This window comes from Truncatella angustata (genome assembly GCF_020726525.1).
Source record: "Truncatella angustata strain MPI-SDFR-AT-0073 chromosome Unknown BKA67scaffold_6, whole genome shotgun sequence".
Classification (NCBI taxonomy): domain Eukaryota; kingdom Fungi; phylum Ascomycota; class Sordariomycetes; order Amphisphaeriales; family Sporocadaceae; genus Truncatella; species Truncatella angustata.
Window position 1 is genome coordinate 479,113 of NW_025763386.1, and position 25,715 is coordinate 504,827.

General features: G+C 48.9%; 11 protein-coding genes across 11 annotated transcripts; 3 read left to right on the forward strand and 8 right to left on the reverse strand.

The window, feature by feature from the left end:
• Positions 1 to 1,563: 1,563 nt before the first annotated feature.
• BKA67DRAFT_521115 (AflN/verA/monooxygenase) lies at positions 1,564 to 3,327 on the forward strand (the record flags this gene model as incomplete). The annotated part of the gene is made up of 3 exons (XM_046098247.1): positions 1,564 to 1,677; positions 1,748 to 2,241; positions 2,295 to 3,327. 3 exons carry the CDS (start codon positions 1,564 to 1,566, stop codon positions 3,325 to 3,327), a joined length of 1,641 nt encoding a protein of 546 aa, XP_045955855.1.
• Positions 3,328 to 4,237: 910 nt separating this feature from the next.
• On the reverse strand, positions 4,238 to 4,727 carry BKA67DRAFT_537444 (uncharacterized protein; the record flags this gene model as incomplete). Its single annotated transcript, XM_046100318.1, has 2 exons — positions 4,238 to 4,434; positions 4,517 to 4,727. The coding sequence occupies 2 exons, from the start codon at positions 4,725 to 4,727 to the stop codon at positions 4,238 to 4,240; spliced, it is 408 nt and encodes a 135-aa protein (XP_045955856.1).
• Positions 4,728 to 5,193: 466 nt separating this feature from the next.
• On the reverse strand, positions 5,194 to 6,130 carry BKA67DRAFT_537445 (uncharacterized protein; the record flags this gene model as incomplete). The annotated part of the gene is made up of 2 exons (XM_046100319.1): positions 5,194 to 5,952; positions 6,011 to 6,130. 2 exons carry the CDS (start codon positions 6,128 to 6,130, stop codon positions 5,194 to 5,196), a joined length of 879 nt encoding a protein of 292 aa, XP_045955857.1.
• Positions 6,131 to 7,630: 1,500 nt separating this feature from the next.
• BKA67DRAFT_332053 (putative extracellular exo-polygalacturonase) lies at positions 7,631 to 9,048 on the reverse strand. The gene has a single exon (XM_046096248.1). It carries the CDS (start codon positions 8,930 to 8,932, stop codon positions 7,715 to 7,717), a length of 1,218 nt encoding a protein of 405 aa, XP_045955858.1. The 5' UTR covers positions 8,933 to 9,048; the 3' UTR covers positions 7,631 to 7,714.
• A 941-nt stretch (positions 9,049 to 9,989) lies between these two features.
• Positions 9,990 to 11,297, forward strand: BKA67DRAFT_660380 (pectin lyase fold/virulence factor; the record flags this gene model as incomplete). Its single annotated transcript, XM_046107613.1, has 6 exons — positions 9,990 to 10,251; positions 10,307 to 10,325; positions 10,384 to 10,611; positions 10,671 to 10,860; positions 10,943 to 11,091; positions 11,162 to 11,297. The coding sequence occupies 6 exons, from the start codon at positions 9,990 to 9,992 to the stop codon at positions 11,295 to 11,297; spliced, it is 984 nt and encodes a 327-aa protein (XP_045955859.1).
• A 2,237-nt stretch (positions 11,298 to 13,534) lies between these two features.
• BKA67DRAFT_660381 (uncharacterized protein) lies at positions 13,535 to 14,105 on the reverse strand (the record flags this gene model as incomplete). Its single annotated transcript, XM_046107614.1, has 2 exons — positions 13,535 to 13,982; positions 14,035 to 14,105. 2 exons carry the CDS (start codon positions 14,103 to 14,105, stop codon positions 13,535 to 13,537), a joined length of 519 nt encoding a protein of 172 aa, XP_045955860.1.
• A 1,526-nt stretch (positions 14,106 to 15,631) lies between these two features.
• BKA67DRAFT_692860 (kinase-like domain-containing protein) lies at positions 15,632 to 16,943 on the reverse strand. The gene has a single exon (XM_046109232.1). The coding sequence runs from the start codon at positions 16,649 to 16,651 to the stop codon at positions 15,770 to 15,772; it is 882 nt and encodes a 293-aa protein (XP_045955861.1). The 5' UTR covers positions 16,652 to 16,943; the 3' UTR covers positions 15,632 to 15,769.
• Positions 16,909 to 17,668, forward strand: BKA67DRAFT_537450 (uncharacterized protein; the record flags this gene model as incomplete). Its single annotated transcript, XM_046100320.1, has 2 exons — positions 16,909 to 16,918; positions 17,256 to 17,668. 2 exons carry the CDS (start codon positions 16,909 to 16,911, stop codon positions 17,666 to 17,668), a joined length of 423 nt encoding a protein of 140 aa, XP_045955862.1.
• Positions 17,669 to 18,992: 1,324 nt separating this feature from the next.
• Positions 18,993 to 19,748, reverse strand: BKA67DRAFT_679818 (uncharacterized protein). Its single transcript, XM_046108885.1, has one exon. It carries the CDS (start codon positions 19,698 to 19,700, stop codon positions 19,077 to 19,079), a length of 624 nt encoding a protein of 207 aa, XP_045955863.1. The 5' UTR covers positions 19,701 to 19,748; the 3' UTR covers positions 18,993 to 19,076.
• Positions 19,749 to 19,966: 218 nt separating this feature from the next.
• BKA67DRAFT_571282 (uncharacterized protein) lies at positions 19,967 to 21,627 on the reverse strand. The gene has a single exon (XM_046103214.1). It carries the CDS (start codon positions 21,567 to 21,569, stop codon positions 20,304 to 20,306), a length of 1,266 nt encoding a protein of 421 aa, XP_045955864.1. The 5' UTR covers positions 21,570 to 21,627; the 3' UTR covers positions 19,967 to 20,303.
• A 1,176-nt stretch (positions 21,628 to 22,803) lies between these two features.
• BKA67DRAFT_626008 (uncharacterized protein) lies at positions 22,804 to 24,249 on the reverse strand (the record flags this gene model as incomplete). The annotated part of the gene is made up of 3 exons (XM_046105545.1): positions 22,804 to 22,866; positions 22,930 to 23,094; positions 23,177 to 24,249. Coding segments are annotated over 3 exons (1,266 nt in total), but the record flags the coding sequence as incomplete, so codon positions are not given.
• Positions 24,250 to 25,715: the final 1,466 nt, after the last annotated feature.

Below are 25,715 nucleotides of genomic sequence, written 5' to 3' on the forward strand. Positions count from 1 at the left end.
GTTCTACAGTCTAATAGCAGCCAAAAATCCCTCGTCATTTTATTATTCCGTAGCTCCCTAAAACCTATAGGGTGAGGGCTGGCAGGACAAGGAAGATGGTTCATATCTGGTGCAGGGTTTGAGAACTCTGAAACCATAGTAGTTTACAGTGTTTGTAGGATGTGGATAAATTGAGTACTATTTCACCTACTCAAATGATAAAAAACATACCACGCGCTACTAGACTAGTGACGGTTCTGGGTGCCTCGCACATCAATTGCTGATATCCTGCCGACTAATAACTCCTACTTCAATGCACGACCAAGGTCGGACTGAACTCTGGACCATCATCAATTTCGTGGTAATAATCGACAAGTTCGACCTCACTAAGCACAGCGATAACTTTCCAGTACCCTTCGCATCCATTGTTATACTGACATCATACTTCTCGTTCTTCACATTAGACCTCGAATGATACCACCCCAGATCCCACGAGTCCAGCGCACACGAAACCCGATCACGGTGTTTGTAGAGCCCTAAAACAAGGCGGCGCGCTGCGTCTTGTTCCCGAACCGACACTAGACTAACCTAGTCTAGACCCAATTTCCAGCACCGCTGATACCAGATCAAATAGCGCGACGTCTAAGGCCCCGAACGTCGACGCCCCCCGCGATTTTCAGCCCTGTAATCATATAAATTGATTCCCGCCGCTTCGTCGCTTTCAGTACGATATAGAAATAGGCAGATTTATACTAGGCGTCGTGTTTTCCACCAAAGGACGAAAGGCGACCGTTCTCAAGCCCGCTTGATTGATAGTGTCTTGTTGGCTTTTACTTTAGCTGCCCCTCTAGGCTACCGTCGATGTCTAGGTTAGCCCGATTAACTTGGCCGTAACTGGTGCTACCAACAATGCGGCGCAAGCGGTCTTTATGGGCAGTCATTGTTGTACACGTAGTTCGTTATTGACTTACAAACCTGGAGTATTTGATTACGAGAAGTACGGCACCGACGTGCCGTCTTAAGATTTCACATAGATTAAGATCAATTCAAGTCAATCAGCTCAAGTACAGTCCAAAGATATGGCATCACGTCAAGGGATGATACCCCATATTGTTCGTTATCAAGAATAGCTTTCCCAGACCGTCAGTCATTAGCGCCGATGTCAATTATGCTTGTTACAACGCAGTGTGGGCCAATTTACTTTAAACTCCTTCACGTTGTGTTTTTCTAAGGGACCTCCTTCAATCCTCTAATCCTTTAATCCTTACCTATTAAGTCTTGTATTCCTTCGGTCACGAACCCCCTCGTTTCTCGGATTCCTTCTCAGTATTCCACTGTAGTCAATCTTTCAAGATCTCTAGAGCAAGTTGTTTGCCCTTATTGATTTATTTGGGGATATCTCTCACGGGATCATTCCAGATCATATCGACTACCTTCACGAGCTTTTCTACACCAACTCAACATCATAATAATATAAGTAATATTCCACGTCATTATCGCGGACTTAGGTGACTCTGTTTGTTTCTAACATGCTATTAGCCATTAGACTGTAACAATAACAATTGATCCTGTGGCTGCGTCGCGATGCATGGTCATGCAACCTTATGGCTGACTGTCGGCATCTCGGCTTTGACTTGGCTTTTCACCAAGATCTACGCTGCTCGACGACCGGTGTGGAGGTTACAACAGGCTGGCCTGGTCAGTACCATATCAATCTGCCTCATTAATAGCAAATATGGCGTTTGTAATATGCTAAACAGCATAACAGCCAATGCCCAAGTTTGGTCTTCTCACTGGCCATCTCCTTACACTAAAGAAGAACCTCGAACTATTTCCTTCAAATGCTGTCGTTCAATATGCCTTTTGGCAGATGTCTAAGCAATTTCCCAGTGGTATCTTCTACGTCAATATGTGGCCATTCAGCGGAACCCTTCTCGTCATTACTACACCATCGGGTGCGACTCAAGCTACGGCTTTGGACTTGAACGTTTGCCCCGAAGTCGTCAGTCCTATAGAGGCTATAACGGGCGGTCCAAGCCTTCTGTCCATGTCCATCGGACCAGAATGGAAGAGATGGCGGAGGGCTTTCAACCCGGGTTTCAGTCCAGGATATATGATGGGCCTGGCGCCAGCGATTGCCGATGAAGTAGCCGTTTTTCGTAAACTCCTGCTGAGCAGATGCTCTTCGGGGACCTCAGATATTTTTCAGCTAGAAGAGCTGACATTGAAAATGACGTTTGATATCATCGCATCTGTCACCTTGTAAGTGCCCGGCACCGGTATACCTAGAAGTTTGTTGATCTCATCCGCCACAGGGACGCTCGGCTACGATACCAAACCCAAGACAACTCATTAGCAACAGCCTTGCGCACACAGATTGATTGGACATCGTTTGGGACTGAGCTGAATCCCTTCAAGCGGTATCTTGCTATACGGCCAATTATCCAATGGGTCAACAATAGGCGTATAGATAACTACATCTCAAAGGAAATCGATCAGAGGTTTGCCGAAAGACTTGAGGAACAAGCACAACAGACAAGCTTGAAACGTTCCAAATCCGTCGTAGCCCTGCTAATGGAGGAGCTTCTCCAAGAGGTCACTGACAAAGACTTGAGCCAAGTCAAGGAGACTGTGAAGAAGACCATGGCACCCCAACTCAGGGCGTTCCTGTTCGCCGGGCTGGAAACCACAAGCAGCACCCTTCTCTACTGCTACTACCTGCTTTCCGCTAACCAGGGTGCTCTGGATCGTGTTATGGCCGAGCACAACGAAATCTTCGGTCATGATGCCGACAAGGCGCACGAAGCGATTTATCAAGACCCTCAGCGTCTTAATCAGCTTCCTTATACCGTGGCTGTGATCAAGGAAGTCCTACGAATCTTCCCTCCCGCCGCCCCTATGCGTCGAGGGCGAGCCGGAGCCGAAATCGTTGATGAAGAGGGCCGCAGGTACCCGACTGAAGGCTGTAACGTGTGGACTTCCACAATGGCTATTCACAACGACCCGCGATGGTGGGAAGATGCTGATGACTTCAAGCCGGAGAGATGGCTTGTCGGGGCCGAGGACCCGCTCTATCCCGTCAAAGGCGCATGGCTACCATTTTATTGGGGCCCGAAAAGCTGTATCGGCCAGACATTGGTCATGCTGGAGCTGAGAATTGCGCTGGTTATGACGCTTAGGGAGCTGACAATTACACCGGCATATGAGGAGTGGGATTCCCTGCACGCCAAGTCGGGAATTAGAATAGCGAGTGGCGATAGGGCATACCAAGCTCAGGACGGCGGAGGGGGCACCAGCCCGCACCCAGCTGATGGTCTCCCAGTAAAAGTGGCATTACGCAACCTGTAAAAGCGTGGCCTTCACTTGGCGGTTGGTCAGATTATAATTTCATTTGGGAGAACTTTGATACAATTCAACGTTATATGGTTGGCTTCAGTTCGTCGGTCCTAACCTTTGGGCTTATCTCAGGTAGTGTTTGTCACTAATAGTTTACTTTAATTGTTGTACTACGCGTATGGAGGAAATCCAGACACGGCCAATAAGAGGTTCATGCTTGGAGGAAGCCACCTTCAAGCATAAGCCGCTTTTGTATTTTCCGCACTATGTAAACCTTTCGTCTATTCTCCTCTCAACAAAGAGGACTCATTAAAACATAAACAACGCCATAGTCACCCCAGATCTTTCCATCCTTTGGGTGGAATTGTTCTAGAGCATAGAGTTGCTCGTTTTGTCAAAGCCTGAATATACTACACAAAGCACATTTGAACTGGCCATAGTACCCTCTATCATTGACTTAAAGTTTCTCATATACCTAACCCTTATTTTTGTCGCCTCTTCTTTTCTTACTTTCATTCCTTCTGTCCAACTAGTACTCACTACAATAATATAGGATAGGAAGAGTGTGTCCTTTCTCTTAAGACTTGATGGAAGGAATTTGGTTACTTATGTTGCCAATAGACCATGTACACAAACCATAGATTGTATTACCTCACGGTTCACCATTAAGCAGAGCCAAAACAAATTTAATCTAGGTAGAAAGGTAGTAGTACAAACACTTTAAAAACACCATATAGAATAAGTATCTTAGCAGTAAGATAGAGTGGTTCTCCTTACTTTCAAACTCAACGAAGGCAAGCATAATCAACGCATTCCAGCTTTAATTCTCCAGATTTCAAGAATTTAAAGTCTCAGTCGTATACCACAGTCCCAGTTTCACAGCTCTGAATTATAGATCCTAGCGAACGGCGACGTCAAGCGCTCACTTATCCCACAACTCTAGATTGAGAATGACCCGAGCTTCTTTTGGATTTCCTGGGCGGCGGTGTATTGTCTTCTCTACGAGATACATACATATTTGTACTTCAATTGATCTTGAACCGAGCGCCTCGACGTGCCTCCTTGCCCAATCGTCGTCAGCAACGACCCCCGCTCTAATCACGGCTGGCTGGTAGCAGTCTGGTTTTTTGGTATTAATTAGATGACGATCGAAAGCATCTTGGAACGTGTTACACGTGAGTGGTTGATCAGCGAGACATACCACGCCACACCCGATACGGATGACACCAAGACAAAGAAGGACAGACCATCTGGTAAATGTTTTGCGTAATTAGTGCTGCCAATCGCCCATCCTTTTCCAACATGGGAGGAATGGAGAGCACATCTAGAGGCATCCACGATGGCCAAGGGTACTCATTCAATCCGTCTCTCTCTCCCCAATATCCGAAGGGTCCGACAACGGGAGTATCCATAGTGATGTTCGGGCTCGATAGCCAGTAGCCGTATCAATCGTAGATACTCTGCTGCAATCAGGTTCTATAACAACAGAACTGGCTAATCCATTACACAGTTCATAGATAAATTATTAGATACTTTGGGCGACCCGCACCATTTACTCACTCAGTAGGGACTGCAACTCAAACAGTGAGGCTCTAATAAATGTATTAGGGAAATCTTATCTATGGCATGAATCTCTTTCCATGTATTTCCCGCATCCATTCATACAACTATCCTTGTATGAATTGGCGCTGCCTGAGAATCACGAATCGTTCCCTCATCTCCAAGTAGCACGCCGCTGGTGAAACAGTTCCTGAATGGGAAGTCTAGGTCCTAGAATCCTCCGCCAAATAGTCCATTCAAGTTTCCCAAACGCCTTGCCAACCAACGAAATAACCATTTCTAAACGTTGCGGTCAACAAAGTCCGCCCTAATCACGCATCAATCTGTTGCGGCCGGTTGCCTCGGTACACCGAGCTGCTCCACTACTTTCAATGGGCCTTGATCCACCCAACGCCCCAGCTCTTCGTGATTAGCAACCGAGACCATTCCGAATAGGCCCAGAGTATTTGAGTAGGCACCTCGAACGTGTGCTTTTCTTCGAGGGATGACCATCATCCAGCTTTTACCCATCATAAGATTGTGGGGAACATGAGCCTCAGTAGCCTCCAACCCCAGGATCTCCTTGGCCTGTCCTATCATCTTTCTGTAAATATCGATGAGCTGCTTCGGACCCAGAGACCGATCGAACCGCCTCAGGACGTATTCGTACGGGATATTGCGGGGAGCCCTGGACGTTGACGGCCATGGTGCAAGACGATCTGATAGGTAAGGGCCGAGCTGCAGGTGCTTATGTAACCTGCTGCATCCTCCGTCCTTTCCGCAGTTGAAGAACACGAAGTAGTTCCAGTTGAGCGCCTCGAGTGCATTCCAAGCTGATTGCATGTCGTCCAAATCTAGATGGTCGTACTGTCTCTTGTACCCGTCCTTCGTCAAGAGAAGCAAATGGGGCCTGTACATGCAGTACTTGTTGAAGGCCAGGATGTGTGTTCTGCTGACGTCGCCGATCTCATAGCCTGAGATATCAATGTCACTCCCAGGAGCATACCCAGGAGGTCTTTTCGCCTTTGTGACGGGCTCATGCTCATTATCCTGAAGATACGGCTTTTTGCTGATAGCCTCTGTGATGGCAAATTCGAACTAAAATAGGTCAACTTATTTTGAGTTCGAATACGGACCAATTTTTCATCCCACTTACCTGGAAGTCGCCATATGTGTATGTGTGGATTTCGGGCTTATCGTCGTAGAATATCAGACCCGCCTTGCAACGGCGGTCGAATTCTGCTAGTACAAACTCCTCGCGAATAGGCAGCGTCATCGCTCACAGTTCCTCGATTTCGCCAGAATGTCCGTAAAAAGAAAGTGCGTTCAAAGAATAGCTGTCTGGTCGTTCAAACGCCTCCGAGATTTCTCGCATAAAGCGTTCGTCTCAGAATTTATCTAACGGAGACAGTCGGTGAAAGACGAGTGGGTCCTGGGCGGTTCAGGCCGCGTTAGCGAGCAGCGGGCACTAGACTAAGCCCCTTGAGAGGACCTGCGTCTTCAGCCTTAAAAAAGGCGAGCGACCAGTCAGGCACATCATGATGGTTCTTTCCGAGGCTCTTGACACTGACTCCTATGGACCGTGACCGCGCGTTTTGATGCGCTCGTGGTTCTATTTGACGCGGTTGTGTTCATTGACAAACAAGACGGACGCGTCTGGTCTAACTTTAGCAAACACGCGTGGCGCTAGTTGTGGGTCGAAACATCAAAGAGCCCTCTCGCCATGTACTACTTCCAGTCAACAGAATGAAGACAAGCGTCAGACGATGGATTCAAGCATTTGTCGACTTGGAATTGATTACAGCCCTGACGTGTCGGTTGTGCTTGTCAGTCCCGTTGCATTTGGGCACTACAGTGGCGTCCACTGCCCTGCCACTCCGGGTACTCAGGTATGCTGGTCCTGTTCTTGCCGTGTCTGACCAGGTCCCGTGCCGGTGCCTCCTTGTTGTGTCAGCTCGATGGCCTATCTAAGGCAATGTTCTTGTCTTTGCTAAGACAAGGTGACAAATCAGTTGAATAAAGACCGCGGATCGCGAAAAGATACGACACAATTCGATTGTCAGCATACGCTTCCTTACAGCAAGTCTTTGAGGCTGTATTGTGTAAGAATAGGGTCCAAGATCTAACGCTGCACCAATCAAAAAAAAAAAAACCCCCCAAATATTTACCAAGCGCACTGACCACATATGGTTCACTGATCTTCAAATGATGAAGGCCAACTAGACTTCACCATGTGTCCGACTGACAGTGTCTGGACGAGCACCAAGTTATGGATGATGATAGCGCCTTCACCGCCTTGTGGTTAGCCCGCTGGGCTAGCTAGAACACTCGGAGGGTTTTATCCGCCGAGACGTTATCGTGATGCTATGTGCAGGTCACATGCATTCCGTGGCTTTCCTCATCCATTTCTAGTTAAAGCGTTCAAGACATGGGATTTTCCATCTATAGGTTCAGTGTCTGTTCCCTCGCTACGCACAATTCAGCCTATCGAAACGTTCTGGGCGTCATGGAATATCGCTAGGGCTTTGGGTCACCTTGGGAAAGCAGATCAAACATGTAACGCCATGCAGTCTGTCGTCCAGCCTGTTAGTTCGCCCCGACCAGCTGAAAGCGGAGAGGCTACCCGGTCAATGGCGACATGCCAGCATGTTCCTGGAGATAAATTTGCAAATATGGTACACCCATTGGCTTAATCGAGGCGACTTTTAGTGCATCTTTTGCTGTCGAACGAGATCTTCTGAATCTTCTGAACTATCACGAAGCGTTGTGAGGAAAGCCTGCGCATCATGCCTGAAATCGCATGTGGTGGTACACGTAGGTAATGGACATGATTAATAAGCTCATGGCTTTGTTCCCTTGACTAACCGCTAGCTCCGCTTGTACAAGTGATACCCAGACTACTCGGTGTGTTCGCGCATAGATATTCCGCTGATCCAGACGGCGGCTTGACAGTCATGCCAGAGAGAGCTACATCGCAAGTGCCACCTGCTGGGCAGTTGATGTTCGCCACTGTCGGCTCATATTTGTCGCTCGTCGTTCCCGAAAAGCCCTTGACCACGATGCCCGTGAGGGTCGCCGTGCTAGGTGTGTCCTCGCAATAGTCCGTGTCTTCACTGTAGCAGGATTGTATTTGGAAGGCGTAGTCGCAGTTATTCACCACGACGTTCTCCCATGTCACGTTCTTGACGACAGCGGTGCCGTGATCAGCACCCGCGGGGTAGAGCTTGATGCCTGCCGCCTTGGTCGAGTCAACCATGGTTGCCCCGTTGACATAGATGTTGGACACGGTGTCGGTGGCGCCGTGCTTGTTTCCGAGACTACCAACGCTCAATCCGTGGCTCCCGGTACACGTCACATCTGTGACGGTGACATAGTTGGCACCAGGCTTGAAGGCGATGCAGTCATCGTCATTGGTGATATCGATGTCGTTCATGGTAATGTATGACCCACTAATATCGAAGCCGTCCGTGTTCTTGGCGGGATTTACACTTTTGGAAGTGGCCGATAGGGTGAGACTGGAGAATTGGATGTTACTCGTTCCGCTTGTGGCCGAGACGAATACATTGGGCGGGTTCTTGATCCTCAAGTTCTGTACCACGACGTTCTTACTGCTTCCGGTGATATACAGTAGTGTCGGACGATCATACGACGAGTCTTCCGCGAAAAGATCGTAGGCATTCTGGCCGTTGCCATCAATCAAACCAGATCCCGTCGACGAGATTATTTTCAGTCCAGTGATGTCGTCGGCCAGAATCTGTGCTGTTTTGCCGTTCCAATAGTCGGTATCTGAAGCAATCTTCAATGTGCCCTCAATTTGGAGTGTGCAACCTGCACAGCCTGTCAAGTCGAGGACTGAATTGACATAGTACGTCGTCGAAGGAGGGATGTAGATTGTGCCTGAGGCGCAGTTGGAAATGGCTGATTGCAATGCGGGCACATCGTCAATCGAGCCACTATTCCCTGCCACGGGAGTGCACGTTGAGGCTCGTTCAATGACTCTGGTAGGTGGTTCTCTAGCTAGGAGCACTGAGGCGCTGGCACTCGCTGCCAAGAATGCGGCAGGCAGAATACGAAACATATTGAGAACTACTAATGAAATCGCAGGAAGATTCCAACCGTAGTTTTGTGCGTCAGCGAGCACCGACCCGCCACGTTCAGTCTATCGACGGCTATTTTTATATGTAAGTACGTCTGACTTGGTTAAGTTCTGGAGTATACTCATGATTAGTGGAATCCAACTCGGCAGACGCTTATTTCCGTAGTTTACGTTTGACTATGTCAGCTCCACACGTCAACTGGTGACATCGGTCCTAGGTCGAGGTTGGGTTCAACTCCGAAAGTGGTAAGTCATCCTCAAATTCTATATTCTTCATTGGTGGATAGTGGGACAGCTCTCCACGACCCAATGCCAAACCGGGCGCGGAGCATCACCCACTAAATACGAGACAATGCGGCATTGTCCGGCTTGAAAATCACTCCCGCTTTCTGCCCGACCCACTGACGCCAGAACCCACAGCTGAATGCCGGCATCTGTACCTTGCAACGTTTGCGTATTGCAGGATTCAAACCCCAGACATCTCCTATGCATCGCAACAACTGACAGTTTTTCCGTGCAGGGGTCGCACTTAGGCTAAAGGCGTTACCAACTATTCGGGACCTCGCCGAAGCACTATCGCGAATTTGTCTTTGCCAAAATCACCGGTCCACGAATCACAGGGCAAAATCATTAGCTAACGTTTATTCACGAGCAGTAGCCCCTGCATATTCCAAACATTGACAACCCCCTTCTGCAGCAATGGCTAACCTGTTCTTTCCGTTGCGAATAGCAAACATTCGTATCACGGCCGTTTTGAAAACCTGGCCATCGAGTCACATGCCAATCCAACTTTGTGAACTGGGATCCGACGGGGGGTGATAGCATCGCTTAGGTCTAGTGAGACTTTTCTCAACTCACTCAATTCCACCATTAGGACATCAGCGGGCAACAGCGATCATGAAGGAGACTGATAGCCCCATGGACGAGTATTAGTAGCCTACATATACATGCCTCAGACGTTTGTCGATGGAGGGAATACGGTGGCTTTAGGGTAAAGTCCAGACAAACACCACGTATCTACAAGCGCGTCCTCATAGCTATGGTATCGTTCAAAGGCCTTCCTTGGCTCTTGGCACTGAGCACCACGGGATGGGCGGTACCAACGCTGGAGAAGCGAGCCTCTCGAACGAGTGCGCCAAGTGGCTGTCTGAGCGTCAAGAGTGGCACCACGACCAGCGGTTGGTACTCAACACTTGGTTCTGCTCTCAGTTCCCTGTCCGGGACCGCCTCAGCGTGCATCTTTATCTATAGTGGTTCCTACAATGAGCAATTGAAGATTGATTATGCGGGCTCCTTGACAAGTAAGTTGAGCCTGAGACTCCATTTACTTTTCATTGCTGATAGAAACGACGACAGTCTATGGATACACCACCGAGTAGGATATACTCTGACCTCAAATGTATTGCACCGGGGATCAGGCTAACTTCCCACAGTACGTCGACTTACAAGTCCAACACCGTGACCATCACAAATACCATTTCCTCATCAGAGGCGGGATCGTTGGATCTGAGCAGCACTATCAACGTTGTCTCAGATAACTTCAGATTGTATAACGTCAACATCGCCAATGGATATGGCAAGGGCGCTCAGGCAGTTGCCTTGACTGCTAATGGTGATCAGCAGGGTTACTACGGCTGCCAATTCGATGGCTATCAAGATACGTAGGTCTCTCATAAATATTTATTCGCCGGGATCAGATTTCTAATCGCTCTATTCGAAGGCTCTATGCCAAGTCGGGGTACCAGTACTATTCCAACTGCTATATTGCTGGTGCGACAGACTACATTTTTGGTGATGCATCAGCCTGGTTTGGCGAGTGCACGATTGCGTCCAAAGCTGGCGGTGCCATTACAGCCAGTTCACGAGAGACTGCAGATGATACGTCCTGGTATGTAATTGATCATAGTACAGTAAGTGAGACCTATTTCCGTCGGTAATTCTCGCACAGCGTAGTCGATGCATTATGACTTGGTCAGACTAACCCCCAAGAAGATCACCTCCGTCTCTGGCGTGAGCCTCTCTGAAAACGTCTATCTTGGTCGGCCGTGGCGCGTGCTCGCCCGGGTGATCTATCAGTACTCCACCTTGACGGGAGTAGTTGCGCCAAAAGGCTGGACAACTCTGGCTGATAATGCGACACCGTGAGTTTTGCATCCCGCTATATCAACCCAGATTAATCCATTGCATCACTGACCCCATTGCGCGGAGCAGTATATTTGAGGAATATCAGAACACTGGAGACGGGTCCGACACATCAGATAGGGTCACGGAAACAACAGCCACTGCGGCAGTCACTAAGAAGCAACTCTGGCCAAATGGCTATAGTTGGATCGACACAAGCTATTAGAGCTCTCCAGTACCATTGTGTAGATAGGTGCTATAGCCAATGACGCATTTATCACAGCGCTCGCTGCCTTTGCTTGATTATCCCTGCTGTGGGATTGGAGAGTTGCTAATTGCACCCGTGAATATCCTACGACGTGCGTTATCGGAAATCATACTAGCCCCAAAGGCTTCGGCGAAGACGCGTAACATTTTAAGCCAGACGCCTCAAGCCCGACAGAAGTTCGGGATTTCTTCTCGCGGTAAGTGCTGTGTGGATGATTGCTGCTGATTGGCCAAACCATCTTCCAAATGATTTTCATCATGAGTGACTTCGCCAAGGCCATAACTGGAGCTACGAGTCCCAATACGAAAGAGCTTGTTGACGCTAGATGGGCGATTGAGGAGTGCGCTGATCTACGTTCAATGGGGGACAGGCGCAGCAGCAGTAACTCTTGGGAACCACGACGCCGGATACCTTGGCTCTGTTGCTTCTCTCTAGTATTTGCAATGGTGCAAGCTGCTGGCTGCTTGGCGCCGTCAGCGCCGCAATTCGACCGGATGTGTCAAGACCCGTAGTCTCGGCGCGGCACTTGCATCTCAAAAAGGTTGTTCTCCCAAGCCGATAGCCCTTCCAACCCTGAACAGATCAGGTACAAGAACACACTGACCAAGTACAACACCTAGTAGCTTGGCATAGCTTGGCAAGAGTTCCACAAGGACAAAAAAACAGCACTAGCGCCATATATTAAGCACATACAGAGCCACTTGTTATAATAAGTTGATAATATAAAAAGTTTATTTAAATTGAATTGTGACGATTACATTGTCTGTTTATATAATTGTTAATAATCTAACAGCCTAGGTTTATCCTAACAAGATATGCTGGCCACGAATGAAAGACTAAAGAGATAAGCATTCCGGATGTTCTAAGCAATAGATAATTCACAAGTTGTCAATCTATGATCACTGCTACACTGCCATATTGCGTAGAAAACGATAATGTTTGCAATCAGTTACAATGCAAACGTGTATCGTGGGCTATACACCCTTCTTCTAGAACAGAGCACTACAGTGGGTCTGTAGTCGGTCGTAACACAAGTGTGGTCATCAAAGCTTGAGTTTCACCTGGCGGTAGGATATATCCTTAGATTGATCACTGGAGTATGGCTGTATATGTAGAGTAGGAGATTCAATCCTTTTAATATCCATTCATTCCTTCACTGATGTCCATGGAACCATAGATCCCTTCGTGGATATGATGGATCTGCTCCAGATCCCTAGATCTTTATTACGTGCCCGTGAGATCTTGATACCTATACATTTTCTAATTGTATAATTGAAGTGGTGTGGCAGAGATTGGCCGTCCTAGGCGTCCATCTCCATATAAGGCATTGCTCCTAGCCTTTGTTCACATTTTTCTATATCTTTTAAATTAAAGTAACCTTTCTTTTTGTCATGACAACTATCGGCGGAAATATCTTTACTTGACCTAGGTCTTTGCGCACTTATAAGAAAGATTGCGTGCATATAAGGCACTATATATCAAACTCTCCCCTCTCAAAATCCGTTGTGCGCACAGTGAATCCCGACTTTAGTTTTGGCAACTTGCCAAAATATAAGGGACTTTAACGAGGAGAGTCTCTAGCGATTTTCGTGTTAGTTAGTAAACTTGTAATAATCAAATTCACGACCGCTTTGTTCCTACTCACGAATGGGCTACCAATTAAAAGTGCATTATCATACTTTAATTTTTCAAACTCTTTCGGTCAGGAAGCCTGATCAAGATAAAATTTCATGAATCATACTCTTCGTTGTCTGCACCAGCATTATCTCCGTAGTCTCATCGAAATAAGATGTTCAAAGGACGGCCAATGGCTCAACACGGCTTCCAACATGATCTTTAGGACAGGTGTAATTGATGCAGCGTTCAAGGAAACGAATCGAGGGCGGCTCCGTGAGCTGTAGAAAGTCATGTTAGCACTCTCGATGAGGAGCACCTAGAAATCTTAGTGCGAAGTCTCTTAAATGCTTATTGTTTACTTCGACGTATATAACGGCATTACAATAGAGAGCAAATGGAGCAGAGAGTATGCCATATCTTTCTCCTTAATATCGTCTGACTGCCCGTCTACGATACCTTTTAAAGACCTTCGCGCTTCTCGTAATATCATTGCTAAGGGATAAAACAGCTGCATCTCAAAGACTTAAAGATTAGAGGTCAACGACTGTTCTCCTACGATATTTCGCGATTATTAGCTTCTAAGCTACGATTTCCTTATTTTCAAGCATATCCCAAGTTGGCTTTGGCTTTATCAAATCCGCAGCAGAATGATAGCGACCACTAGCAGTCTTGTCTCCTACATAGTGTCTTGCAAACGCCTCAATCTTATGCCAATCCAGCTGGGCGGTGCCAAGACACTTTCCATCCCTCGCAATCTCGGCCAGGGCGCCAGCGATCCAAGTGCGACATCTCCAGTTTGGGTCGCCCTGGATGACTGGAAGTTGGCGCAGGAGGGCTATGAGACGTTGCTCATCTTCGATTTTGGCAATGAGAATGCGCGCCAAGAGGCTATTGGTGGTCCGGACATTCTCTAATGGAATCTCTTCGTATGTCCATCCCAGAGGGGAGTTTTTGACGTGGTAACGTGCACCTGGTACTATGGCTTTGCTCTCTGCTTTCGGTCCGATCAAGAAGCCCCAGTGGTATCTATAAAGGTCAACACATATTTGAAGAAGATTTGAACGATTATTTAGCCCACTTGCGTTCCTCGCTATTGACAACGCCGCTAGGATATAAGGCAATGTATAATCGGGGTTTGTTAGAAGGCATGCTTGCTAGTAGAGCAGACTAGAAAATGAATAAAAAGGTAACGCTGATGGTTTCTGCAATGTGAAATATCAGACAGTATGTAATGATATCATAAGATGGACCGCTTAAACAATCGCTCCGCGCCTGTTCTTATACTTTTCCAATATTCAATGGGATGTAAGCAGAAGGGAACACGCGCGCGCCTTGTTGCAAAAGTTGGATCATCTATCACATATCTGCTTCCATTGGCCTAGATGCACCGAAACTAATCATCTACGCCGCATCTTCGCGCTCTTTCTGTGTGCGGCACAGCTTATCATGCCTGTGATGAGATAACACCAGATAAACCACCTCCAAGGCCATTCTACAGCGGGAGGTGGCTAAGGGAATATTTGAAAATAGCTGTTTCACTCTTTCAACAATTCAACTGTAACATATTCTCACTACCTCTTCGAAACATAATTGTTACTCCTCTCGTACAAGCCACGATACGACGTGACGCTGGGCAGGGGCACGGTTTCACTACTAATGCTAATTATAGTGTGATATGCATCACAGCGCTTAAAGTTCTTCGCCTCCTAAAGAAAAACCTTATCCGTATTTACTACTGAACATATGGCATCGACAGGAGACAGCGTGGAATGGGGTATTTGGCCCCCCACAGGAGGGGCTGACTTGACCCTGGCATTTAACTTGCAATTCTGCATAAGAAATATATTGCAGTCAGAGCGTGGCTGCCGTCATAGAGAAATCAATTGCCATCATAATCGAACATTTCTTTAGGTGTAAAACACAGCGCTAGATGTGACTTATCACTTTCGCCATTTATCTAATCGCCAGCATACTATCCCGCAACTCAAAATAGGCAAAACCGTGAGGTTTTAGCAATCCAATGACAGTCGCGCTAACGAGCAATAAGTCGAATTTGCATACCCGGTAGCGTCAGATACAATACAATAGTTTTAATGAGTCTCCTCTCTTGTCGTTAAGGCGGCAGCTTAGTTGTGTGAGACTGGGGTAGCGACAGTGCTTCGATGACTGAGAAGCTCCTTTCACTTCAATAATTCTCATCAAGGTACATAAGCCAATCAGTAGGCCTTCAAGTGCAGTTGGCTGTACCGTCGGCTGAATTGCTTCTAATCGGGATACTACCATACAGGGCTACTCTCCTCGAAGGCAACTGGTCTCTTGGCGGATAACTCAAACCAATCGTCAGTGATTCTCACGCGCCCGTCGCAACCAGACCACTCCACATAGCCAGCTCCACCAGGAACAGAGAATCCGCCGTGTACACGCCAATACCAATGGAATCGTCAACATCCCAACCCAGATGGGAACTTCGCACTCAGCTGTCCATTTCGTTCTGAAACAACGGTACATTGACAACGTACTTTACTAACCTGTCCGATATCCAACCCGTTTTGGCCGGTTTATGGCACCCTTTGTCGGTCGTCTAACCTCCCGATTTCGACCACTATTAAATCGATTTACCAACCTTTGTTCGAGAACCAATAGCCGTTCTTAAGTTTTTCTCTTCGGACAGGCAGCGGCTAGGTGATAAGAAAACGCTTGGTCAGACAATGCATGAATCCGGTGGCATTCCAATATGCACTTTTTACAAGTCCTTCTTCTCCTTTCGGTGTGGGAGAACGAATCTTATGCATTAAGCGCCATTCCATAAGGGTTTATTCACCCCACCATTTGTTGCGAACCTCTTCCATTCTAAATTCCTCAGGGCGTGATCGATCGAGGATCTTGTCAAGCCTGCCTTGCCATTCCGTCCTAGTAACATTGCCGAACCAGGCCGACGTGTATTCCCAATAATGTGGATACCATCCGGAGAACTCCCAATCTATAATTCCAACCACCTTACCACCACGAATAAGAACATTAAAGGGATTTAAATCGCCGTGGGTAAAAATTGGCGGAGGCCACGGCCCATCCTGTCGTCTTATCAGCTCTACGAGGTCATGCCAATCCTGGTCCTTTTCTCGATCTTTGAGGTCTTCGACTTTCAAGTCTCGTCTGAGCCAAAAGTGAAATTCTTGGATTGTCTTGAACGGACCGAAACGTGGATTTCCACGAGATATGCGGGAATCATATAATGAACCCCCAACACAGCTTTCCACACCTGTGCCCGGAGGAGGCGTCAGGGAGCGTAGCTCTTGGAACATGGCTCTTAACTGTGCGAAGACACCCTCAATTGATTCTTCGGACATGCTTTTCCAAGCTTTCGGTAGTTCCTCGCCTTGGATCCTCTCCATAACTATGTACGCCCTGTTTTTGTGCAAAAAGGAGCAATACACCTTTGGAACAGGAATGGCAGTTTTTTCAGCCAGATATCTCATTGTTGCACCTTCCGTTAGGTGGATTCGACGCCCTGTCTTCACAATTTTATGTTTGGAGATTGGGATGCAAAGACCATCTCGCGAATAAAACTTGGCCGTTGTGTGTAATGCTAGTCGTGTCAAGAATCGGCGAACAAACGTGTTGTTTATGGCGAGATGTTCGGTGCCGTCATGCTGAGTTTCTATATTATATTCGGGTGGAACATATAAGGATGTCATCCTCAGATTGTGCAGTAACTTGAAAGAGCGCGGGTTCTCTCGTTTCAGACGTGGAGAGGGGAGGCTGCGTAGGTGTGGTAGAGCAGGACGGTGGACAGCACGGCGCTTTCGGAGTCCAGGAGATGCAGATGACCCGCAGATGAAGTCAATGACACAAAGGGCTCAAGAACGGTATTCAATAGAGGAAGTAGCGTTCTTTAGCAGGACGAGTAGTGCCCTCAACGATACGAGCTAACCTAGTCCTTTCGCCTGTCGAGATGCCGGGACGTATGCGCACCCAATGATCTGTTTATGAGAGTTGTAGCAACAATACGCAGTCAACGGATCCGTACGCAAGGATAATTAAGGGGGTCCAGCGCTAGCGATGCTGCGGCACAGTGCTTATCGCACTAGCCTCTTTTCGCCACAATGCTATCATCGATTAGGCGAATAAACACCATCCTAGCTATGCATACAATGTTAATAGCACGCTGGCCGTCACCGCGTACTATCTTAGTCACGTAGTGCAAGGTTAACACTTATAATCGCCACGACTATACTAAGGTTAGTGCACATCGCCTTAGGCTTACCCACGACTCTGAGCTTAGATAAATTACCCGTCAAGGTAGTCTCCCATCTAGGCTTCCTCGGTATTACGATAGGTTTCGGTCTCCAGACGCCCATCATTTCGCCATAGACAGTCAGGATCCCAAGGACCTTTTCCTAGGGATCGCGACGTTGTACTTTGGTTTTACCATAAGGAACGCCGTCTGGATCGTCGTCTCGGCTGCGCTTTTCCATACCCGATCAATCGAGGAGGCATCGCTCTCTAGTCCGTCGACGAAGGCTACGCTCTTAGAGGTCGTCGGGATCTCTGAGAAACGCAAAATGATTGGGAATAATCGGCTACGGGCCGTACTTCTGGGATATGACGAGGCCGTCACCCAGACGCTGTATCTACCGCTAGGTCTTTGCGCTGCCACCATTGTGGAATCTGTTTTTAGCGAGTGGCAGTCTGTCAAGAAGAAGCACGCATAGGCTATGGGTTTGTCCACACATCTATCCCAGCACCACGGTCATGGCCATTATTTCCCCCAATTTCGTAGGGCAAATTGTGTGGCAGAAGGATCTGGCAAGGAAGTAGTTAAAGGGAGAAAACTGCTTCGGGGCTTTGGTTTTGACGCTTACAACGTTCGTCAAACTTGTGAAGCCTCTGTCAATACAAGGGACACTACTTTTGACCATACGGAGTTGCTGCGCAGCAATGGAGATGCTAAGCGCGAATCTGCTCCAAACAGGAAGAACAGGTCCGGGATGGGGATGAAAATTGGGCCGCCACCTCCACTACCACCATCCACACCGTGTCAATGGTCCCCAAACAGCTCGTTGGGTCTCTTCGTACTCTGGCTGACCGTACCTAAGCTGGAAAGCCAGTGCTTCGACTAGCCGACGTATGACGTTCGGCATTACGGCACGAATGAGCGATCTCATTGTCGTTCACGTGGACAGAGGTCTGCGGCGCCACGACACCAGAGGAGGAGGCGACGTGACTGACGCGGAATCGTCTCTGCGGCGATGGACTCTCGCAGCGTCTCCTTCCAGGGGGCGATGCGCGCCGGCGTGCAGAAGGTGGGCTTACAGGGCGCGAAGCTAGGGGACACGGCGCCACTCGCGGTGGGGACAAACTCTAATCTCTAGCGCCCGCGCGCTTGTCCTAAGGACCTGCGTCAGCGCTGAATCTAGACCAGCTTGACTCCAGCCCAGTGGAGCGTTGCTCATTCGGGGGGATTGGAATCAAGGCGACAAGTGGTAAATTATCGACTGTAGATATCCTGATGAGACAGCAAAACACCAGCCAAGCCTAGAATTCTCGATGAACTCATCGCGCTCCCTGGGGGGTTCCTTCAGATGCTTGCTTTTTCTACGGAAACATGCAAACGCTGGTGCTAGGAATCGGTCCCACTCTACAGGCAACAGTGGGGCGACCTAGTTTTGTGTAGCCTACGGAGTACAGGGAGACTCTAACAGTAAACAAATATATTAAGTATCAATCTTTAGAGAAAGCACTCATCAATCAGGCGCTGGAACGAACATCCTCATGCTCCACACGGTGCAATGTTCAGTTCTTTTGGACCGCCTTACTGGCAACCAGCCTTTAACAGTTTGAGCATTTTAGGGAGTTTCTTCTTAATCACGACGAACTCGCATTAATTTCTGATGACGGCTGTCTAGTTTCACGGCGCATCGACGACAGGCGACAAGTTTAATATATAGCATTCCATTAATGACTGACTCTATACAATCTCTCAATCGTATTCATCTTCCCCCAAAAGAACATTCCAACCAAGGCCAAAATTGCCCCTTCAGGAACTAGACGTGAGAAATCAAATTGCAGAGATTCCACAGACTCAGTAGGCCCAATAGCTCCGGGAGGGCCCATTTGATTTTAATCATGATGCTCCACGCAGTGCTCAAAGTAACCCTGGTCATGCACGCACTTCGTCAAGCAATCCTGCTCCTTGCGCTCCTCCTTTGACAAACACGGGAACACGCACGTCATCTTGGGTGCGGCCCTGACGCAGCTCTTGTTGCAGACCTGCCAGGCGCGGTCGCTGGGGAGGTGCTGAACGAAGTCGGCGGTGCGGTTCGAGTTGGACAAATACTCGTCGTCGAGCACGTCTTCTCTTGGCATCTTGTTGCCGCCGTCGGTCTGGTTGTTCTGGTAGGCCGCATCGTTCTCGTCCTGGTCAACCTCAATGGTAAAGATGTCGACTTCGTTGGCCGCATCGTCGTGCTGGTCGTCTTGCATGATGACATGGGCACAGAAGTACTTGCAAACATCTGGTCTTGAGCCATGTAGCGTCTTGGAGCACATTCCACTGCACTCCATAAGGTCCTCAAAGCGGTCGACAGGCGGGAAGAGACTACGCTCTTCATGATGCGTCATATTGGTAGGATGTGGCAGTAGCAATTGTCCCGCAGTATCGGTAACTGACCGGACGGGAACGGCGGAAACCAGATTGGCGATGGCTAGTAGCGTAGTGCCAGTGATGAGAACGTTCTTGAACATTGTTGCGATTGAGTTGGGTGTGTGTGATGTGAAAGTGTTGTGTTGTGGCTTAGTTTACAACCGAATACAAGTGTTGTGTGGAAGTTGTATCTTGGAAAAGAAGACATTTCACTCGGTGGTGAGGTAAGCTATTTATACAAAAGATGAACAGTGTCGGAGATATGTCTTCAATAATCGCATAGGGAGTGTAAACTTTATCAGATCGGAGAAAGCAGGAATACTGCGAGATTTAGCTGATGTATTACAAATGTGGTTCGACGTATGCTCCGTATGTCTGCGCATATTGCGCAAGTTTGGCGTGCCGCTCATAGCTATATTTCTACCCATCTCCGAAGATAACTCTTTTGTGGAGAGTAAACTTTGAACTGCTCGAACACTTGCGGAACACTACACTAGGAACGGCGTCAAATTGTGAAGGGGACGAGCAGATTCAAGTAAGTCCACACGGTATCCACCCTCTCTTCTCATAATGCTTCCGAAAGACCCTTGTGAAGCTCTTCAGGTAACCGGCTCTACCGCTTCTATTTTGTTCTACAAGAAATGTGTAAAGTTTATATTTCATCAACTTCTCTTCGACCTCGAATTCTGCAACGTCTTGACAGACTACCCCCACGGTGCGACCAACCAGCCGGCGCCCACGTTCTCGCCTAGCAAGCCCTTTTCCTTCACTATCACGGCACGATCCATATCCCAGAAGACAAAACCAGCCCATCTCCATTTTTCAAACTTTTGCTGGGTAGCATGCCAGATTTCAGCCGCGGTACCGTTTGGTGGCGATGGAAGTAAGTCCCTTCCCCATCGATCGCCGATGTGCCCGGCCATCGCCTCCACCCATCCCCACGGCGGATGAGTTGGCGTTTGCGAAGCGAGGTTGCACGGGATCGAAGGCGGCGGGGGACGTCGAGTTTGGTATTCGGACTGAAATTGATGGCTGTTGTGCAGGAACTTGTACGGCGTATATGCCATTTTGCCGTTGGTGACATCGCGCCAGTGTAGTATCCGATCCATGAGATCCGGGTCGTGTGAGGTGGACTCGATGATCTTGCGCCGCAGCGACCACAGCTTTGGGTAGTAGTCCTTATAGTACCGCCCTCTTGGAATAGGGCCGTCCTGCACAGCACCTGCGATAGGCGCGGCCTCGCGCAGCGCCCGCCGCGTGGCATCCCACCACGCTGGAGTCGGGGGCACTCCGGCCTCCGTATTCTCACAGTGGACTAGGGCGCTGCACATGGTATATGCAAAGGTATCGGCCTGCGATATCTGCTCCATCTCCCAAGCTTCAAAGAGAGCCAAGACGCGGGTGACGAGAAATCCCTGGTCGAACGGTGGCAGGCCTGGCGCGCAATACAGATTCAGTATGACTTGGCAACGGATAAAAGCCTGCGCTAGCTGTTGGCGCTCTGTAATGCTCAAACCCCAGCAGCCGGCTTTCGAGCCGAGTTCTCGTTCGAAGTAGGTAAACCTGACACGCGCGTAGAGGTCAACAAAATACTGGACCGTCCGGTTTATCCGCACGAGATGTTCGGCTTCTGCCTCCGAAGCTCCTCTTAACCAATCTTCTTTACTAGACAAGAGGCGCGTTCTCCAGTTCGCCACAGTCTCTTCCACCCTCTTGTTGTAAACGTTACGATCCCCCGAAGAGAACGGCTGCCTCTCCGTGTGTACTAGAATGAGGGCATCTCTTATAGCGGGTCCGAGGTCACCATAGCTGATATTGGCAAGAATCGACGTCTTGGCCAACAGAAAGGTCCGGTACAAGATAGGTGAAGCCCGGATGAGGGCGCTGAGATCCTCGAGCGACGTGACTGCGGATAAAATAAGAATGGTGACATCAGTATGTAGTGATTCGAGCTTGCAGGACGTCATCATATCTTCAGGATTGTGACCAAGAGCAAAGTTTTGGCTTGATAGTTGCACCGTGGCGAGCGTACTGGGACATCAAGCAAGTGGGAGGGGCCTAAGCTATTCATTTATACACGACGCACTCACCCTAAATTCGACGTGACTAAGAAACTCGCCCCGCTCGCTAGAGATTGACCCACTTTAGCACACCCAACGCCCATGACATACGACGAGAGTTAGAGAAAAGGGGAGACGGGCACCTGCTCTAGTGATCTCTGCTGTCGCGAGCCTTTTCCGTACCACAAGCAGCCAGAGTGAATAGATACTGCATCCTGCTCATAAAAAGCACTGATCTCTTAATCAAATGGAGGAATCCACCTGGGCACATTCCAAACTTTCAGAGCATGCTGATTTTTATAGTCGTGTCAGAAGAGCCTATCTCGCATGTATAAACAACGCGAAGAACAATCACTCCTGGATGGCCAGATTACGGATTAGAAATTCTAGGACCACGCCGCTTCACTCGAACCACCAAGTAACCTCCTCACGCCCCGGAACCAAGTCGCCCATAAGGCTCAAGAAACACGGCCTGCGTTCCGTCGATCTCGCCGTGGCCACATGTTCGCACCGGTCTGTAACACCCGCCTCGACCTCTTTGTCCTGGTACCGAATGTGGATCGTCTTGTGACAGATGGGCGCCGTGTTCGGGTTGGCGTAGCTGCCGTACTGGACCTGGTTCCTGTCGCCGATGAGCTGGTTGTTGTAGTTGATCTCGCCACATGCGCCGGGATTGATGCCGAGTCTGCCCTCCTTATCGTATCAGGCCATCCTACCGTCAAAGATGTTGCATGTCTGAGCGGAAGTGTGGTCGGCGAGAGTTGCTACACAGCATGTTGAACAGGGGCTCTGGGGCTTTCAGTCAGCTACGATATAGAGAGCATTATGGGATAGGTTTTGTTCCTTGTGAATGGGAGGAGAGGATGACCGATTGTGATTGTCTGTTGTGGCTGTAATCCCAGAACGTGGGCCTTTTTTCTTTCTTTTTCTGGCTTGGTGGGTGAGGTAGGTGAAATATTCGTATACGCACTAGTGTTTGTTTTCAGAATTTCCTCACATATTTGTTCCCCGCCTTGACCTTGACGCGGGGGTTGGTGAGACCAGATGAATTTTGTGTATGCTATTAATAATTGAATTGACAAATATTACAGTCTCGATAGAGATTTATTCTTGTAGTTTGGTTGGAAACCCCCGCCCCCCCCCCCCCATAGGCATACTTCGAACTGGCACACCGGCCATCTAATTGCACTTTCCATAGCCACGTTGACTAAACAGAGTTAGTATTCTGAGAACAATGATTCTTGCTCCTGCATGAAAGTGGAAGACTCACCATCCTGTGCCGCAGTGCCCAGAGCTCGTTCCACAAAACCCGTTCAAGCTACAGCACTGTCCGTCAAAGCTGCCGCCTGCACATGTCAGTGCAGCCTTTGCTCCACAAGAGCCATCGTTTGTCGGGATGTTCTTCGTCAAGCAACCACTCGAAGAACCCTTTTGGCTGTTGAAGAAATCAGTGACTGTTCTCCGGGAGATATCGACCCCGGCAGGTCGAGGGAAAACATGAAAAGGCCAGAACTCACCATCCTTGACCACAGTGGACACCAGTGCTGCCACAGTTGCCAGTGAGCGAACAACAGTTTCCGAACCCAGAGCCTACACAAGTCTTGCCGTTTTTACTGCCACAAAGCCCGTCTGTCGAAATACTGCCGGACCCGCTGTTGCAAGTTCCAAAGGCTGCATTGCAACCGGCTCCACAATGGTCCACTGATGTACCACAAAAGTTTGTTGAAGAACAACAGTCTCCGAAGGCCGAGCCCTTGCAGGTCTTTCCGTTCTTAGCACAGACACTATCAGTCGATATAGCACCAGCATCGGCATCACATGTGCCGAAAGCTGTTTGGCATCCCGCCTTGCAATGTGTGGTGCTTGAACCGCAGAATCCTTCCAACGAACAACAATCTCCATACGTCGAGCCCTTGCACGTTTTACCATTCTTGCCACATGAACCATCGGTAGATATGTTGCTGGCACTGGTATCACACGTACCGAACGCGGCTTGGCATCCTGCTTTGCAATGAGTATCAGTCGAACCGCAAAACCCGTCTAACGAGCAGCAATCTCCGTAAGTTGAACCTTTACAGGTCTTGCCGTTCTTTCCACACGACCCATCAGTCGAGATGTCGCCGCTGCCATTATCGCAAGTTCCAAATAATGCCTGGCAGCCGGCACCACAGTGGTCGCTGCCCTCACCGCAAAAGCCGCTTGATGAGCAGCAGTCGCCAAATGTTGAACCTGTACAGATTTTCCCGTTCTTGCCGCAGGACCCATCTGTAGAGATGTCGCTTGGAGCAGAGCAGTCGCCAAACGAGGACAGACAACCGGCACCGCAAAAGCCATCCCCACTTCCACAGAAACCACTGGAAGAACAGCAGTCTCCAAAGCTCGAGCCTTTGCAGACTTTGCCATTTTTGCCGCATGAGCCGTCGGTTGTGACATTTGCTGCAGCTGAACAGACGCCAAAGTCGGACTGACAACCAGCGCCGCAGTGTGTATCTGCGGCACCACACCAGCCTGTGGAAGAACAGCATTCTCCAAACGTCGACCCTTCACAGGTCTTACCATTACTACCGCATTGTCCGTCAGTGCTGACGGTGTCGTCTACTGTTCCGCAGGTACCGAATAGACTTTGACAGCCGGTACCGCAGTGGCCGGTCGTGTCGCCGCAGTAGCCACTGGATGAACAACAAGAGCCATAAGTCGCACCTGTGCAGTTGTACTGATTTGTACCGCCACAGGAGCCGTCTGGTGATGGGCTACCAGGTCCTGGTTTAGGTGGTGCGACTGCGTTACAGTTGCCCGCTAGAGGTTGACTTTGATCCAAGCAGACGACGATCAGCTTTGAGACGATGATTGTGGAAGAAACAAATACTCACCAACCCTCGCCACAAAAAGCGCTGGAACGACCACAGAGCCCGTCCTTGGAGCAACAAGCACCCCAGGTGGGAGTACACACCCAACCAGTTGTCCCGCCACAAGTACCATCTTCCGTCTCTACACCTGTCGACCATGCCGGAAGTGAAGATGTTGTTGTTGTCTGGGAAGCTGCTAGTGTTGGCAAAAGCCAGAAGAGTACAGATGCCTTCATCTTTGGTGTGGATCAGGTTGTGCGATTTTCCTGGGGAGTCGGTCATTCATCTCCAGGAGTTTGCCTCCTGATATAGTACCACTAGTTTTGCAGCATCCTTTCCTACGTGGCTGAGAGGCCCTTCACCATCGCTTACAAGAAACGGCTACGGCAACAAGACCCGGCAACCGCAATCTGCCGAAAGCCGTCATGTGGATTGCATTCTGCGAGAATGTAACGTTGCCGAGGTCCGGAGATGCCAAATTATAATGCAGCTGGTTGCTTGGCATTTTACAGTCTATACGAGGTCGTGTGCTTGTCAGCAGTTCCTGGACAGGAGAATCGCGTAATACTATAAGGTTAAACGCATGCTTCGTATAATAGTGGCTTGGATGCGATTGCATCCATGACTTGAGCGAACCCGAGAGGATCGAGTCCCAACCTTAAACAGCAAAGTAATACCATTGGAAAAGTTCTCCACCAATAAGAGTCTTACCAGAGTTCAGCCAGCTCCACAGTATACAGTATAAGATTATCTCCTCCGATTTTTATTTTAGATCCTTTTGCGTGGGAACTCTTGGCTCGGATCCTTCGGGGCCAATTTGAGATTACATCCCAACAACTGCTACCCGGACGATTCTCCGGTTGGTGTAGAAAACCCACAAGCACTAGACTTAAGCATCAGGGTGGGTCATCTCTGCTGCAAAAATTTGCCCAACTGCTTGAGTAGGGTTAGGTTGGTCCGATCATACGGTCCGTCTCGCGTATGTACCTTGCATAAAACTAAAAAAGAAGCTTATTATCCTCCCCGGCTACCCCCAGTTCCCACCGGAAGGAGGCGAAAAATGGGAGCCGCCAATACACGGGTTAGCCGAGAATCCTTGCAAATCACCAAATACGCGAGTTTCACCGACGACCGACGAAATCCAGATTTCACATTTTCGAGACGACTATTGCAGGTCTGGTGGAGTCGAAGGAATATACGGTCAGATCTA

Excerpts from the sequence above, each read along its gene's own strand:
- BKA67DRAFT_332053 (XM_046096248.1), bottom strand. The coding sequence starts at position 8,932 with ATGTTTCGTATTCTGCCTGCCGCATTCTTGGCAGCGAGTGCCAGCGCC.
- BKA67DRAFT_692860 (XM_046109232.1), bottom strand. The coding sequence starts at position 16,651 with ATGACATCCTTATATGTTCCACCCGAATATAATATAGAAACTCAGCAT.
- BKA67DRAFT_679818 (XM_046108885.1), bottom strand. The coding sequence starts at position 19,700 with ATGTTCAAGAACGTTCTCATCACTGGCACTACGCTACTAGCCATCGCC.
- BKA67DRAFT_571282 (XM_046103214.1), bottom strand. The coding sequence starts at position 21,569 with ATGATGACGTCCTGCAAGCTCGAATCACTACATACTGATGTCACCATT.